Raw genomic sequence first — 18,554 nt, forward strand, 5'->3', positions numbered from 1 at the left:
ACACAGTACCTGGCGATGCCAGGGCACGAAATCCTGTTAATGATGCCAAAGTTGACGCGCCCACAGGGCAGTGGGGTACTCGGTACCGGGTCCGATCGCAAAAGGGGATGTCACGGTGGCTGCGACCCAGTCCGTGGCCCTGGGCATCAACGTTAAAGGGGTTAAATGCTCAAAGTTTGTCGTGATGCCACCTGTGGAGTTCAGTCAATAGGGGGACCGACGCTGCATTAAAGGTGTCCCCTGGGGGATGTTGCGGCAGCCCAGATGTTACACTTCCCACAGGTGAAGCGGGGTCCCCAGGGGTCCTATGGTTTGTGGCGTAGATGGTGCAGCCGGTGAATAAATGGAGGAGACAAGTGATAAATCTTTACCTGGTTTACTTGTGGGTGACAGGCCACAGTCCAGGGTACCAGCAACAGGTTGGTTAGGAGTCCGGGCAGTCCAGAGACAAGTGGGGTCCCTTAGGAGATCAGGTAGGGGCCTTTCACTCTGCGCTACTGTCTCTTAGGTCCCTGCTGCCACTAAGTGTCTCAAACAAGGTCCTTATTCGTTCTCCTGTCCTGGGACAGGTACCTGTATGGCAGGCAGCTTGAGCCGTGCCTATTGGGGTCCTTTCACGGTGACTCCAGGCTCCAAGGTGCTGCTGTGCCACAGGTAAATATGGGCAAAGTCCATGTAATTCAATGCCCTCCGGTTCTGCTCTGTGCATTATAATCCAAATAAGCCTCTGGCTCCCGGTTCTCGGATTCTCTGCGCACTGACTCCCAGGAGGCCTTCCTAGTCCCTTCCTGGTGCCCTGTATCTCCACTGTGCTCCGTCCCTGTCTGTCCTCGCACACAGACAGTCTGTACTAACTAAACTGACTCCGCCTCCAAACCAGGATCTTTATCCAGGAAAGCGGCCCTAAAACAGGGTTTTGAGCTCCCCCTCCTGGTCTGGATTTGGAAGGTGTTGTGCATGTCAAAACCTACCAAAGGGAATCTCCCTTGTCTCCAGACATAGCACTACCCTCCCCGAGAGGAAGGCAGCACTACTGTGGTACCTGAACTCCTGGGGTGCCACACATTAATGGAAAAGCAATTGATTTACCGAACGGTGATCGAATTTTGCTGACTTTGAGTAAAAATGCTTGAACACGAATCCGAATGTGCTACGTTTGTATCGAATTTGAGATTGCAAGCATTTTCTGAACAAGTTCGCTCATCTCAAAACATAAGATATTTTTTTATTTGGCAGGGCGGCTTGGAAAAATTTATACAGAATGCTATAGCACAGGGCTGAAAGGTGGTGGCCTTAGGTTATATGGGAAAAATCAGGTGACAGATTACCTCCTTTAAATGTTTTACAAAACATTCTGCTCAATAAACTTATCACAAAAGTACATGCGATCTAATGATCTTTTCACCTACTGATCAAAAGAGTCTTATGGAAACTGTGTCTCTTCATCATCTACCTCTTGTCACACTAATTACCATTCCCCACCTTCGTCTTGTTCTGAACTTGGCTACTCAAATATTTGGGCATCACTACACGTGATGTCCTCATATCCCTCTTGAAATGTGCAGAGTGAGAGGCCAGAATCAATAAATGGAACTGTAAAGAGCTCCTCGTAGTGTCCAAGTGTGGGATCACTTGTCTTCTGGGACTCGTCATGGTGGGAGGAAGGAGGATCAAGTCCAGACTCTTGGCTTCTTGGCTAGTGAGACTGGGCCATATGGAAGACAGGGAAACATACTGGAAGCATTTTCAGCCATTCAACCAACCACCTGTTGGCAGGGCCAGTTTCAGGCAAAGTGGGGCCCTAGGCAAAACTTTAAAATGGGGCCCCAAATACTAACATATTGCACATCACACAGAAACATTTCTGTTGCATTTATGTGCGCTATGTTCAGGCCGCTAAATGAGAGTGCTCGACAATATTGAAGTCGTTCAACGCTTGTTTACTGGCCTCTTTACACTGGCTGAGAAAGCATGATGGGGACAGAACAATCACTATTAGATCAATCTGTCCCCATACAGTATCATGTTATCAGCAGCATATCTACAATTTACACCGGCAATGTGCTGCTGAGAATAATTACTTTTGTTCCAGCATAAACAATTCAATCACTCAATGAATAGGCAGCATTTTGCATGTTTATTATAATACACCCCATAGTCCTCCATATAATATAATGTGCCCCTCAGTCCTCCATATTGTAAAATGCACACCCCATAGTATTCCATATAATATAATGTGCCGTATAGTCCTCCATATAGTATAATACACTCCCCATAGACCTCCATATAGTATAATACACTCCCCATAGTCCTCCATATAGTATAATACACTCCCCATAGTCCTCCATATAGTATAATACACTCCCTATAGTCTTTCATATATTAAAACACTCCTCAGTCCTCCGTATAATATTATACACTTCCCATAGTCCTCCATATAGCATAATACATGTCTCATAGTCTTCCATATAGCATATACACTACTCATAGTCCTCCGTATATTAAAATAAACTGCTCAGTCCTCCATATAGTATAATACACTCCTCAGTCCTCCATAAAGTATAATACACGCCTCATAGTCCTCCATATATTATAATACATGCCTCATAGTCCTCCATATATTAAAATACGCTGCTCAGTCCTCCATATAGTATAATACACTCCTCAAAGTGCTCCAGATAGTATAATGCATCGCCATAGTCATCCGTGTAGTACAATTCACTTCCCATAGTATAATTCACCCCATAGTTCTTCATATAGTATAACGTATTCCCCATAGTCCTTGATACAGTATAATGCAGCCACCCCACAGAGTATAATGCAGCCACCCCACAGAGTATAATGCAGCCACCGCACAGAGTATAATGCAACCACCCCACAGAGTATAATATAATGTAACGCCCCATAGAATATAATGCAGCCCCCCTCCTAGTGTAATGCAGCCCCTCCATCGAGTATATGGTAGCTCCCCACAGAATATAATGCAGCCCCTCCATAGAATATAATGCAGCCCCCTTATATAGTATAATGTAGCAAAGCAGACAGAGTTTCACCTGTCCCAAGGCCTCAACCTCTGCATACACAATCAGGAGCACTTCCACCTACCCTTCCCTGTTGTGAATTCTGCTCTTGGGCTCCCTCCAGTGGTTGTAAGTAGCATTTTTGTGAATTCTGCTCTTGGGCTCCCTCCTGTGGTTTTGAGTGGTATGGCTGCTTTTTGCATTTAGCATCAGCAGCTGTTTCCACTGATCGTCTTTCTGGCTCGGCTATTTTAGTCTGGCCTTATCCCTCAATCAATGCCAGTTGTCAATTGTTCCAGCTTGGAGTCACGGCTCTTTGGATTTCCCTGACACTCTGACCAGTTCAGCAAAGCTAAGTCCTTGCTTGTCCTTTTGCAGTTCACTTGTTGTGGACTTTATTGTTCAGTACTTTCTATGTTTTGCTCATTTGTCCAGCTTATCAGTATGGATCTATTCAGCTAAGCTGGAAACTCTGGGCAGCAGATTTTGCCCTCCACACCTTTAGTCAGGTGTGGAGATTTTTGCATTTCTCTGCGGAGGACTTTTTCTAGTTTTTAGTACTGACCGCACAGTGTCCTATCCTGTACTACCTATGTAGCTAGAAGTGGCCTCCTTTGCTAAATCTTGTTTTATACTACGTATGTCATTTCCTTCTCCTCTCACAGTCATTATTTGTGGGGGGCTGTCCTATCCTTTGGGGATTTTCTCTGAGGCAAGATAGCTTTCCTGTTTCTATCTTTAGGGGTAGCTAGTTCTCCGGCTGTGACGAGGTGTCCAGGGAGTGACAGGAACATCCCACGGCTACTGCTAGTGTTTGTGTTAAGATCAGGAACTGCGGTCTGTATAGTTACCACCTGCTCAGAGCTAGTCGCATGTCGCTCCTAAATCACCAGATCATAACACTTCCCTTACTGGACGACTTGTGCATTTTAAATTAGGTATATATTTATATGTCTGCAAACTGTTCAGAATTAACAGGGAAAAGAAAATATTTAGACCTGACGAGAACTATTGATTTAACGGTTCAGCAGTGGCATAAAAGTACTGCAATAGCAATATTAAACCCTGCCTAGATGCCTCTAATCCATACCTATCACTCCACTCAATGCAGGTAGCAGCGGTTTTACTGCAGAAAGGAAAATATTTAGCCCTGAATTGGACTGTTGTTTTAATGCTGCATCAGCGGTATACAAGTATTGCAATAGAAATATTAAACCCTGCCTAGATGGATGCTTGCTATAACCTACACTCTCCCTCCTATAACAGCTCTCCCTGCAATACTTCCTGAACACAGTGCGCCGAGCACGTCTCTTATACTCGTACGTCTCCATTCTGTACACGTCTCTTATACTCGCACATCTCTGTCCCGTACACATCTCTTATACTCGCACGTCTCCATCCTGTACACGTTTCTTATACTCACACGTCTCTGTCCTGTACACATCTCTTATACTCACACGTCTCCATTCTGTGCAAGTCTCTTATACTCATACGTCTCCGTCCTGTACACGTCTCTTATACTCACACGTCTCCATCCTGTACACGTCTCTTATTCTCGCACGTCTCCATACTGTACACATCTTTCATACTCGCACATCACCATCCTGTACACGTCTCTTATACTCGCACATCTCTATACTGTACATGTCTCTTACACTCACACGTCTCCATACTGTGCACATCTCTCATACTCGCACGTCTCCATCCTGTACACGTCTCTTACACTCATACGTCTCTGTCCTGTACACGTCTTATACTCACACGTCTCCATACTGTACACATCTCTCATACTCGCACGACTCCGTCTTGTACACGTCTCTTATACTCGCACATCTCCGTCCTGTACACCCCTCTTATACTCACACATCTCCTCCTGTACACGTCTCTTATGCTCGCACGTCTCCTCCTGTACACGTCTCTTATGCTCACACGTCTCCATACTGTACACATCTCTCATACTCGCACGTCTCCATCCTGTACACGTCTCTTACACTCATACGTCTCTGTCCTGTACACGTCTCTTATATTCACACGTCTCCATACTGTACACGTCTCTCATACTTGCACATCTCCGTCCTGTACACGTCTCTTATACTCGCACATCTCCGTCCTGTACACCCCTCTTATACTCGCACATCTCCTCCTGTACACGTCTCTTATACTCGCACGTCTCCTCCTGTACACGTCTCTTATACTCGCACGTCTCCGTCCCGTACATGTCTCATATACTCACACGTCTTCATCCTGTACACATCTCTTATACTTGTACGTCTCCGTCCTGTACATGTATCTTATACTCGCATGTCTCTGTCCTGTACACATCTCTTATACTCGCACATCTCCGTCCCGTACATGTCTCTTACACTTGCACATCTCTGTCCTGTACACGTCTCTTATACTCGCATGTCTCCGCCCTGTACACACTCCCTTATACCCGCAAATCTCTATCCTGTACATGTCTCTTATACTAACATGTCTCCGTCCTGTACACATCTCTTATACCCGCAAGTCTCCGTCCTGTACATGTTTCTTATACCCGCAAGTCTCCGTCCTGTACACGTCACTTATACTCGCACATCTCCTTCTTGTACACGTCTCTTATACCCACACGTCTCTGTCCTGTACACGTCTCTTATACTCGCATTACTCCATCCTGCACTTGTCTCTTACACTCGCACATCTCTGTCCTGTAGACGTCTCTTATACTCGTATGTCTCCATCCTGTACACGTCTCTTATACTCGCACATCTCCATCTTGTACACGTCTCGTATACTCGCACGTCTCCATCCCGTACATATCTCTTATACTCGCATGTCTTCATCCTGTACACGTTTCTTATACCCACACGTCTCCGACCTGTACATGTCTCTTATACTCGCACATCTGCATCCTGTACATGTCTCTTATACTCACACATCTCCATCCTGTACATGTCTCTTATACCCACACGTCTCCGTCCTGTACACGTCTCTTATACTCGCATTACTCCATCCTGCACTTGTCTCTTACACTCGCACATCTCCATCCTGTACACGTCTCTTATAGCCATACAACTCCGTCCTGTACACGTTTCTTATACCCACACAACTCCATCCTGTACACGTCTCTTATACTTGCACATCTCCATCCTGTACACGTCTCTTATACCCACACATCTCCGTCCTGTACACGTCTCTTATACTCGCACGTCTCCATCCTGTACATGTCTCTTATACTCGCATGTCTATGTCCTGTACACGTCTCTTATACTCACACATCTCCATCCTGTACATGTCTCTTATACTCGCACATCTCCGTCCTGTACACGTCTCTTATACCCGCACGTCTCTGTCCTGTACACGTCTCTTATACTCGCATGTCTCCGTCCTGTACACATCTCTTATACTCACACGTCTATGTCCTGTACACGTCTCTTAAACTCACATGTCTCCGTCCTGTACATGTCTCTTATACTTACACGTCTCCATTCTGTACATGTCTCTTATACTCACAGTAATTCCTCTATCCTGCACTCTGGACTGGACAGAGCCTCCATCAAGTTTTTGAAGTGAGGACCAAACAGACGGTTATTGGAGAGGTCAAGTATTTTAAGAGACTGGTTATTCTTTATTCCAGATGCCAGGTGGATGCAGGCAGTGTCAGGTAGATCATTATTAACCAATCTATAAGAATAAGAAGATGAGATGTTGGTTAGGAGTCCACAGAGCGGTAGTATAAAATTTGTAAATTGTTAATGTGGAGAGAAAATGTCCCTAGCTTTTAGTAATATTCATAAATGTCATCACTGGAAGTCACCTCTTGTGTGTAGTGGATGTCAGGAAAGACGGAAGCTGTATGATATGTCCATCTGGTTAGCACTTAATGGGACCATCATTTGTGTTGCAACAAGACAATGCTCCACAACTGATTTCAAGACTATGTAAGGGCTAGGTGACCAATAATAAGAGGGATAGATCCTGTGCCAAATGACATGGCCTCCACAATCACACAACCTTAACCCTGGTGTGATGCTTTGGAATTAGTTGGATGCAGAGTAAAAGCAGACCAGCTGACAGGTATTCAGAATCACTGGGAATGCTTTAATGACTGTTGAAAGCCACTATTCCAGGTGACACCTGATTAATCTACTTGATAGAAACCAAGGGGTGTAAACCTGTCATCAGAGGAAAGTGTGTGTGTGTGTTTCTTTTTTAATAAATTTGGAAAAATTACTACATTTCTGTTTTTTTAGTCAAGATGCGGTGCAGAGTGTACATTAAACCCTTTACCCCCAAGGGTGGTTTGCACGTTAATGACCGGGCCAATTTTTAAAATTCTGACCACTGTCCCTTTATGAGGTTATAACTCTGGAACGCTTCAACGGATCCTGATGATTCTGACATTGTTTTCTCGTGACATATTGTACTTCATGATAGTGGTAAAATTTCTTCGATATTATCTGCGTTTATTTGTGAATAAAACGGAAATTTGGCGAAAATTGTGAAAATTTTGCAATTTTCCAACTTTGAATTTTTATACACTTAAATCACAGAGATATGTCACACAAAATACTTAATAAGTAACATTTTCCACATGTCTACTTTACAACAGCACAATTTTGGAAAAAAAAAATTTTTTGTTGGGGAGTTATAAGGGTTAAAAGTTGACCAGCAATTTCTCAGTTTTACAACACCATTTTTTTTTTTAGGGACCACATCTCATTTGAAGTCATTTTGAAGGGTCTATATGATAGAAAATACCCAAGTGTGACACCATTCTAAAAACTGCACCCCTCAATGTGCTCAAAACCACATTCAAGAAGTTTATTAACCCTTCAGGTGTTTCACAGAAATATTTGGAATGTTTAAATAAAAATGAACATTTAACTTTTTTACACAAAATTTACTTCAGCTCCAATTTGTTTTATTTTACCAAGGGTAACAGGAGAAAATGGACCCCAAAAGTTGTTGTACAATTTGTACTGAGTACGTCGATACCCCATATGTGGGGGTAAACCACTGTTTGGGCGCATGGCAGAGCTTGGAAGGGAAGGAGCGCCGTTTGACTTTTCAATGTAAAATTGACTGGAATTGAGATAGGACACCATGTTGTGTTTGGAGAGCCCCTGATGTGCCTAAACATTGAAACACCCCACAAGTGACACCATTTTGGAAACTAGACCCCTAAGGAACTTATCTAGATGTGTGGTGAGCACTTTGACCCACCAAGTGCTTCACAGAAGTTTATAATGCAATATTTTTTTTTTATATTATTATTATTATTATTTTTTTTTTTTTTTTATTATTATTATTTTTTTTTTCTTTTCCTTTTTTTTTTTTTTTTTTTTTTGCAGTTTGGATCTGAAAGAGACGGAGATATCTGTTTGTTTTATAGTGTTGGATATCACAGATATTAGTGTATTTAATAGGAGTAGTTCAAAGGGTAAGGAGGAGGAGGACTTTATAGCAGAAGATATATATATGTTGTAATGAGTATAAAAATAATGTCATTAAATGTTAAAGGCATGAATTCCCCTAGTAAAAGGAGCATGGTCTGGTCAGAGGTGTTAAAATCACAAGCAGAAATAATCTGTTTACAGGAGACACATCTGCTTGAAATAGATAATAGGAGATTTCACCATGACCAGTTTCCACATATTTTTTTTTCTAATAATACGGCCAAAAAATGTGGGGTCTGTATTATAATTAAACATACAGTGGCATGTGAAGTGTTACAGACATATGAAGATTCAGAAGGGAGATTTTTGATTGTGTCCTGTACTTTAAATGGGATAATTCATACATTAGCGACAATATATGTGCAGCACCCCAGAGTCCTGGTTGTTGCAGTACTGTGGCTCCGCCACTATGGGGAGCTATGGTACGTCTGATTGCACTAAGGAGTTTCTCTGACCAGGTACACTCACCACACTTCACACTCCGGCCACCAGGGGGGGTGGTCCTATTTAGTAGGCCACTCCTCACAACTCTGGTAAAACTGGGGGTTGGACAGGAAGACAGGGAGAAGTAGCTGGGAAGAGCTAGTGAGAGGACCTGTCAGGGATGGGATCCTGGCAGACTCCTCAGAGCAGAACAAACCAGTGAACAACGGGAATACAGCAAAGAGGAATTAATACCAGAAGGAGTCGTGCTGTTAGACCGAGGCAACATCCTTCTGAGGCGCAAACAGTCGGTGGCCGGAACGCCGAGCAAGTAAGAGACTTTAAGTACACTGCAAACCACGGCCGGACAGCCAATTATAGGTTGGCTGTCTCACTTAACACCTAAGCAGACAACGGAGGCAGCTGTGGGAGAGGGGCGACTCTAGGGTCCCGGAAGAACTCCAGGCCTACCCCGTCATACGGGTGCATCCTACCATATCATCTGGAGGACGGAGAAAACGAACATCAGAGACAGACAGAAACAGTTGTGAGGACTATCCCGGGAGCTCAGCAGGGAAGAACTACAACACTCAGCGCTAGAAGGTAGACACTGATTCCCACCTGTAAAGAGAACTCCTGATGTGCCTTTGGACCGGCCGGTCTCTGACAACCCAGTTAACAGCGCTCTGGACTGAGGTCTCCAACACCTTCAGTAAAGAGGTAAAGAGACTGCAACCTGGTGTCCTCGTTATTTATTGCGACCGGCACTTCACAACTGCACCACCAACATCCACACCTATTATTCACTGTGCGCCCCACGGCAGAGTCACGGACCGGGGCCTAGCCGCCGTGACAACCCCAGAAGCAGAGACTCAGAGGCCCGGTACCGGGTACCCCTCGGCCCTGCGGCAGTGGGGGCGCTACAACTTGGCGTCACGAACAGGATCTACTTAAGCCTGAAGAATCAGGTCATGTGTGCCTTGGAACTGTGATTTATTGCGCTTGAATTGTACTTTATTGAAAAGACTGTGTATTGCCATTTACCGCCAAAATTCACCATTGCCGCGCACGGAGGGAGGAGCCTTAGCTACGTGGGCGGAATCAGCCAAAAGAAGCGCGGAACGGAAAGCGCGGTAAGGCGCCAATCCCGGAAGAGGAACTCCGACCTCCAGCAGGTTCGTGGGAGGAAGGGACAGCCATGTCTGAGTCGGGAGGAGAGGAGGTGGCGGTTGCAGCCGCGGACGCAGGGGCAGCTCCGGTCCCCGCAGCGGACGGAGCCGCGGCCCTAATACCACCACCGGTAGCCGCAGAACCCGCTGTTCCTCCCAACCAGCCGGACGCTGCCGCTAACACAAAAGCCATAATGCCCTTCTCTATGCCGTACCTGCCCGGAGCGGCTTGGCTTCCGCGATACTCTGGGGAGTCGCATACGTTCACTGACTTTAAAGAGGGGCTCTGCAGCCTGCTCGAGTTCTATCCCCTAACCGAGCCTCAGAAGGTCCATATGATAACCGACCAACTCTTTGGGGCGGCTCTGAGAGAATTGAAATCCTGGCCCGCTGAGGATAAAGAAACTGCACAACAGATTTTTGCCAAGCTTAAAGCCACCTTTGATACTCGCACTGCTACGGAAATTAAACTGACTTTTTATGGATGCAAACAAAGGCCACAGGATAGCTTACGGGATTATGCCCTTAATCTCCAGGAAGCGATGCGGGCCATTAAGCAGAGTGACCCCGGCAGCGTGCAGGATGAGGATAAAATCCTGAAGGAGCGGTTCATTGAGGGGCTCCTGTGCAGTCACCAGCAGGGCCAATTGCACTTCCTGGCCATGCAAAATCCAGACTTGACTTTTGCGCAGTTTAAAGATAAAGCTATCCAGGCATTGCAGGAGCGACAGCCCAGCCGCGCAGTACCACCCAGGCGCCCCGCTCTCACATACCACCAGGAGGTGGCATCGGATACCCCAGTTGCCGCGGAGGCCGACGCCCAGAGCTTCGAGGACGACTCCCCTGCAGGACTCCGTCTCCAGATGCAAGAGCTAACCAAGAGCGTTGCTGCCCTGGCCCGGACGGTGCAGTCCCTACAGGAGGCCCCCAAAGAGAAGATCCAGTTGGCTTCCAGCCCGGAGGATGTCCCTTGGATGCGACAGAGGAGGACTCCGCCGACCAGGAGCCGGCCCGACGATCGCTTCCACCAGGATGGATGACCCATCTGCCGCCGCTGTCACCAGGTGGGCCATCTTGCAAGGTACTGTCCTTTAAACGAGCAACCCCTGGGGCAAAGGGCCAACCCCCAGGAGTAGGACGGTCAGGCCCGCAGCATTGGAGAACCAAGTATATTGGAGGACGACCAGTTCTCCCTGTAGTGGTTGATGGAATCCCCTTGAATGCTTTGCTGGACACCGGTTCTCAGGTGACGACTATACCTTACGTGCTCTACAAACGGTATTGGGAGGACGCTGATATTACTCGTGGCCCTGACGATGATTTCACCATAATCGCCAGTAATGGTCAGCCGTTGCCACAAGTGGGGTATAAGGAGGTCACCATCAAAGTGGGGCGGGTGGAATTGAAAGCCCAAGGGATTGTGATTGTTGATATTGATCGCCGAGAATGTAATCCCATGATGACTCTTGGTACTAATGTTATAGAAAATTGTCTTGCAGAAGTGATTGTTTTGTTGCAACAGGTGGCAGAAACCGCTGGCCACAGTGAGCAACGTGCCCTGCAGAAGGAAATCAGAGCTCTGATGCAGAGACAGCAGGTAGAGCTGACTGGTGGTGAGATTGGTCGTGTCACTGTGAGTGATTCAAACCCCATCGCGATACCCCCCAAGAGTGAAATGTTAATATGGTGTCGAGCAGCCATAGGCCTCAGGGGTAAGGACTACCAGGCCTTGGTAGAACCCGTATATTCAGACAATAGGCCTACTGTTCTGACAGCCCGGGGGGTGGTCGACGTCCGTCAGGGGAGAGTGCCCGTACGTGTCCTCAATTGTGGGGAGGAAGAGGTTCACCTCACCAAGTATACCACGCTCGCCAAATTGTTCACTGTCAATAATAATGTGATACAGACACCTGAACCCTTGGTCCCGTCAAACTTGGCGGAGAACAAAGGTTCTGCAGAGCCCTCGAAGGACTGGTGTCGGGAATTGCATGTGGGCACTGACTCTACCCCATCCCATCAAAAACAGGGGGCCTACAGGGTGGTACACGAGTACGAGCAGATATTCAGCAAACACCCCTCAGATTTTGGGCAGGTGAAAGGGATCAAACATCACATCCCCACGGGAGATCACCGACCCATAAAAGAGAGATATCGCCCTGTACCCCCAGCTCATTACCAGTGTGCCAAGGACATGTTGCGGGAAATGAAGGAGGCTGGGGTGGTGAGAGACAGCTGTAGCCCCTGGGCAGCTCCGTTAGTCCTTGTTAAAAAGAAAGATGGTACAATGAGGATGTGTGTTGATTACAGGCAGTTGAATCGCATTACACATAAGGACGCATACCCACTGCCTAGGATAGAGGAGTCTCTGGCTGCCTTAAAATCTGCTAACTACTTCTCTACCTTAGATCTCACCAGTGGGTACTGGCAGGTTCCTGTAGCGGAGGCGGACAAAGAGAAGACGGCCTTCACGACGCCAATGGGTCTCTGTGAGTTCAACTACATGCGCTTCGGATTGTGCAATGCTCCCGGAACGTTCCAGAGGATGATGGAGTGCTGCCTGGGACACCTGAACTTTGAAACCGTGCTGCTATATTTGGATGATGTCATTGTCTTCTCTAAGACCTACGAAGACCACCTGAAGCACCTGGCCGAGGTGTTTGAAGCCCTATCCAACTTTGGCTTAAAGGTGAAACCGTCCAAGTGTCATCTGCTGAAACCTAAAGTGCAGTACCTGGGCCATGTGGTGAGCGCTGAAGGAGTGGCCCCAGACCCCGACAAGGTCACAGTGATTAAGGACTGGCCAAAGCCCAGTGACCTCCACGAAGTCCGGCAGTTCCTCGGGCTGGTAGGCTATTACCGGAGGTTCATTAAGGACTTCACCAAGAAGGCCGCACCCTTGCAAAACCTGTTGGTGGGCCAACCAAAGAAGACCAAGGGGAGGAACACCCCCTTTGATTGGAACGAAGAGCTGGAGGAATCCTTCACCTGTTTGAAGTCGGCACTGACGGGAGAAGAGGTACTGGCTTACCCCGAATACGACCAACCATTTGTGCTGTACACAGATGCCAGTAATGTGGGACTAGGAGCCGTGCTGTCTCAAGTCCAGAAAGGCAAGGAAAGAGTGATCGCTTACGCCAGCAGGAAACTCCGTCCCACGGAAAGGAACCCTGACAACTACAGTTCCTTCAAACTGGAATTCCTTGCCCTTGTCTGGGCAGTGACAGAGAGGTTTAAGCACTACCTGGCCTCCGCGAAATTCACCGTCTTCACGGACAACAATCCGCTAACGCATCTGGGTACTGCCAAACTTGGGGCTTTGGAACAGCGGTGGATGGCCCGGCTGTCCAACTATGATTTCACCATCAAATATCGGGCAGGACACCAGAATGCCAATGCCGATGCTCTGTCCCGAATGCCCAATTTACCAGAAGTGGGAGAAGACCCGGAGGCACTTGAAGAGGTGGAGCTGCCTGCCTTCCATCGCCCCAAAGCCACTCAGAACTCTCACCATGTGAAGAACAGGCACAAGAACCAACCGGATGCCACGCTGAATCCCCTGCCCCACCACGGATGGGCAGAAACCCAGGATAGTGACCCCGCGGTCCGTCAGGTGAAGGAGCTCTTGACGCAGGCTGGGTTGCACCCTGGCCCAGATGACCCACAAGAAACCCAACAGCTGTGGAAGGGGAGAAGCAAGCTGTTTATCCATGATGGCAAGCTGTGCAGGAGGAGCATTGACCCACGTACTCATGAATTGGTGTGGCAGATAGTGGTGCCCAGGCGAGATGCGCCCATGGTTCTGGGAGCCTACCATGATGGAGCCGGACACTTCGGATGGAGGAAGCTAGAGAAGCTGCTCCGAGGGAGGTTCTATTGGATTGGCATGAAGAGAACCATTGAGAAGTGGTGTCGGGAGTGTGGTCCATGTAGTCTGCGCAGGAAGGACCGTGACAGTCAGCGGGCTCCCCTGCGGCCTATCATCACCAAAAGGCCGCTCGAACTGGTCGCGCTGGATCATGTGAAGCTGACACCTAGCCGGTCGGGCTATATCTACGCCCTTACCATCGTGGACCACTACTCCAGGTTTTTGGTGGTTGTGCCTGTCAAGGATCTAACGGCCAGGACTGCCGCCAGGGCCTTCCAGCAACACTTTTGTAGGCCCCATGGCTACCCAGAGAAGGTACTGACTGATCAGGGACCTGCATTCGAAGCGGAAGTGTTCCAAGAATTCTGCCAACTGTATGGGTGTAAGAAGATCAGGACCACACCGTACCATCCTCAAACCAACGGGATGTGCGAGAAGATGAACCAAGTGGTAATTGATTTATTGAAGACCTTACCCGTGGAGGAACGGAACCTGTGGCCGACAAAGTTGCCTGACTTGGTGGATATGTACAATCACATCCCAGTAAGTTCCACCAACTGTACTCCAGCGTACCTGATGCGAGGAAGATCTAGTCGGTTACCCGTTGATCTGGACATGGGGGTCCTAGTACCCGAAGATACCTCGCCAGATGCAGATTGGGATGCAGAAAGGCAGCGAAGGTACCGCGAAGTACAGGAGTGTGTAGAGAGAAGTCTCGCCCAGGCTAGGCAGAAGCAAGAAAGGGACTACAACCAACATGCTCCTGCGATCCCCCTGTCACCTGGTGAGCAAGTACTTAAACGAAAGAGGAGATTACACAAGCTCGATGACCAATGGGAAGCGGAACCGTATACCATCCTGCCATCCGACTTCGACAACACAAAGGTCTGTCTCATCAGCAAGGACAGAGGGGAGACCTCGACAGCGGTATCCAGGGATCACCTTAAGGTCTGCCCCGATAAGTTGAAAGAGAGGGGCACGGCCCCAGAAATCTCCCCGCCGGTGGAAAAGGAGAAGATGTTCCATACCGTCCTTGGTGACTTTCCCCAATCCTGGACTCAGATAAACCAAGCCATCGCGGTGCCTGTTCTAATGTTTCAACAGCCGGACCCACCAGAACCAATGGTGGTACCAGATCATCTGGCCCCGCTACCTCAACAAGCCTTACCTGATGAAGCCATGCCAACCATTGAGCCGGCAAATCCTCCCTCTGCTATCAGTGAATCTGCCGTACCCACTGTTGATAACCGCAGCTCTGAGAGCCCCAACCTGCCAGTGCTACCCAGACTCACTAAAAGTGTAGTTAGAAGACAGTGCACTACACCAGCGGTAGCAAGCATAGCGGGCCCTGTTAGGCCAATAGCAACCCCTGCGCTGCGAAGGTCCACACGCAGCACTCAAAATCAAACTCCCCTCCGCTACAAAACTTGGAGGTATTGATAAGGGCTGCTATTTAATTGAAAATGTTTGTATGCATATCTTTTGTTACAGGTTTTTAAATGGACACTAGAGTAATGGACGGTGAATTGCTCAAAAAAAACTTTCATAAGGGGGACCCCTTTGTTTACCCGGGGTCCCCGCTGTTTCAACCACTGAACTGAGAGTCATAAACTGTGCATGACCTAACTTTTGCAACATTCAAGAATCCTCACCTCCCGTAAAGGGAAGCATAGTTATGTTCAATTGTTATGCTATTTCAAAAATTTGTGTGTTTCCTGTTAACTTGTATTATTGTTCTTGTTTTCCCAGTCCCGGAGTACTGGATTTAACCGGGGGGGAGTGCAGCACCCCAGAGTCCTGGTTGTTGCAGTACTGTGGCTCCGCCACTATGGGGAGCTATGGTACGTCTGATTGCACTAAGGAGTTTCTCTGACCAGGTACACTCACACCACACTTCACACTCCGGCCACCAGGGGGGGTGGTCCTATTTAGTAGGCCACTCCTCACAACTCTGGTAAAACTGGGGGTTGGACAGGAAGACAGGGAGAAGTAGCTGGGAAGAGCTAGTGAGAGGACCTGTCAGGGATGGGATCCTGGCAGACTCCTCAGAGCAGAACAAACCAGTGAACAACGGGAATACAGCAAAGAGGAATTAATACCAGAAGGAGTCGTGCTGTTAGACCGAGGCAACATCCTTCTGAGGCGCAAACAGTCGGTGGCCGGAACGCCGAGCAAGTAAGAGACTTTAAGTACACTGCAAACCACGGCCGGACAGCCAATTATAGGTTGGCTGTCTCACTTAACACCTAAGCAGACAACGGAGGCAGCTGTGGGAGAGGGGCGACTCTAGGGTCCCGGAAGAACTCCAGGCCTACCCTGTCATACGGGTGCGTCCTACCATATCATCTGGAGGACGGAGAAAACGAACATCAGAGACAGACAGAAACAGTTGTGAGGACTATCCCGGGAGCTCAGCAGGGAAGAACTACAACACTCAGCGCTAGAAGGTAGACACTGATTCCCACCTGTAAAGAGAACTCCTGATGTGCCTTTGGACCGGCCGGTCTCTGACAACCCAGTTAACAGCGCTCTGGACTGAGGTCTCCAACACCTTCAGTAAAGAGGTAAAGAGACTGCAACCTGGTGTCCTCGTTATTTATTGCGACCGGCACTTCACAACTGCACCACCAACATCCACACCTATTATTCACTGTGCGCCCCACGGCAGAGTCATGGACCGGGGCCTAGCCGCCGTGACAACCCCAGAAGCAGAGACTCAGAGGCCCGGTACCGGGTACCCCTCGGCCCTGCGGCAGTGGGGGCGCTACATATGCTCCGAACAGGGGCCAAGGAAAATTCATTAGAAAGGTATTTAAAAAAATACAGGCAGTTGGAAAAGGAGGTAAAATAGTTTGTGGGGATTTTAATCTTCCTATGAGTAGAGAGATGGACAGTTCTCGAGGGGGAGTGAGGAGTCGAGGGGAGTTGAGATCATTAGCACTCGAATTTCACTATCATGATTATTGGAGATATGTTCAAGCATCAGAAAGAGATTATACTTTTTTCTCCCACCGACACCACACATATAGCAGAATAGATTATTTCCTGGTGGATGATAACATTTTATTAAGGAGTATGGAAGCAAGGATTGGTCTGATAACATGGTCGGATCATGCTCCTACATATCTTAAGATCTCATTGTCTCACCAACAAGCGCCCATATTTGGGTGGCGCATGAATGAGGAAATGCTCCTGAATGAAAGGGTATTTTCGATAGTAGGTTCTGCAGTAAGGGAATATTTTGACCAAAATGACAATGGGGAGATCAATGATGAAACATTGTGGATGGCACATAAAGCGGTTATAAGGGGGGTGTTATTACAACAAGCTTCTATTCTGAAACAAGGAAAGGAGAAGGAGAAAAGAGATCTTCTGGGCAGATTGCAAACTTTAGAATCTATTAACAAGAAGGCGGTTACTCCTTCAATCACTGCTGAAATATTTTCAATCAGGTTTAAATTACGAGATTCATTGCTGTCTGCATATGCACATAACATGCGTAAATTAAAAATGAAGTGGTATTCTGCTGGGGATAAAGGGGGGGCCCTCCTTGCTCGAAGAATAAAAAAAAGAGAGATAAAAAATAGGATTGAATATATTTTGAAGTCAGATGGGTCTTATGTGAGAAATCCTATGGGAATAGCTGAAGGATTTGTTAAATACTATATAGAGCTGTATAATCTGGGGAGTGATCCGGGGATCCCACAACCCTCGATGCAGGGAATAAAAAATTATCTTGTATCCGTGAATCTCCCTAAGATTTCAGATGAGCAATTGAGCTATCTGAATGCCCCCTTCACAAAAGAAGAAATTATTTCGATCATAAAACAATCTAAGAGGGCTAGCGCTCCTGGGCCGGATGGTTTTCCTAATTATTATTACCAAATTTTTCAGGAGGAGTTGGTTCCTTTTATGTTGAGGATATTTTTGAGGTGGAGGGATGAGGGGTCAATCGAGAAAGTTAATTTGGAGGCTACCATTATTACTTTACCGAAACCCGGCAAAACACCCACAATCCCAGAAAATTTTAGACCTATACCTCTCTTGAACAACGATATAAAATTTTTTACTAAAATGTTAGCCTCACGTTTAAATCAGATCATTCCAGATCTGGTCTCACCAGACCAGGTAGGGTTTGTGAGGGGTAGAGAGGCGAAAGATGGAATACGCCGAATGATAGATCTAGTTCGGATTGCGGAGCTGTCTGGCCTCCCCAGTGCATTCCTGTCATTGGACGCAGAGAAGGCCTTTGACAGGGTGCACTGGGGTTATGTCCGGGCAGTTCTGGAAAAATTTGGGTTGGGAGGATCAATTCTCGCAGCTATTTTAGCTATATATGCGGCCCCTTCGGCGAGGGTGTGGACGGCGGGCGCTCTGTCGGAACCTTTTTATATAACAAACGGGACGCGACAGGGCTGCCCCCTGTCCCCAATAATTTTTGTCCTATGTATGGAACCACTGGCGGAAAGGATTAGGATTTCGCCTTTAATTTCAGGGGTAATGGTAGGAAAGGAAGCTCATAAAATAAGTCTTTATGCGGATGATATTATTATCTCTTGTGTGAACATCAAACAGTCCTTATCGACAGTTTTAGAGGAGCTGAAGGAATTCAGTGAGATATCGTTCTATAAATTAAATC

General features: G+C 47.3%; 1 protein-coding gene across 2 annotated transcripts in view; it reads right to left on the reverse strand.

Moving 5' to 3' along the window:
• LOC143770331 (uncharacterized) overlaps window positions 1-18,554 on the reverse strand; it is a 600,942-nt gene that overhangs the window by 252,188 nt on the left and 330,200 nt on the right. For both annotated transcript variants that reach the window (XM_077259855.1, XM_077259863.1), the window contains one exon: window positions 6,513-6,683. In XM_077259855.1, coding sequence (XP_077115970.1) covers window positions 6,513-6,683 — 171 coding nt within the window. The remainder of the gene's footprint in view (window positions 1-6,512; window positions 6,684-18,554) is intronic.

This window comes from Ranitomeya variabilis, chromosome 1 (genome assembly GCF_051348905.1).
Source record: "Ranitomeya variabilis isolate aRanVar5 chromosome 1, aRanVar5.hap1, whole genome shotgun sequence".
In the NCBI taxonomy this organism is placed as follows: Eukaryota; Metazoa; Chordata; class Amphibia; order Anura; family Dendrobatidae; genus Ranitomeya; species Ranitomeya variabilis.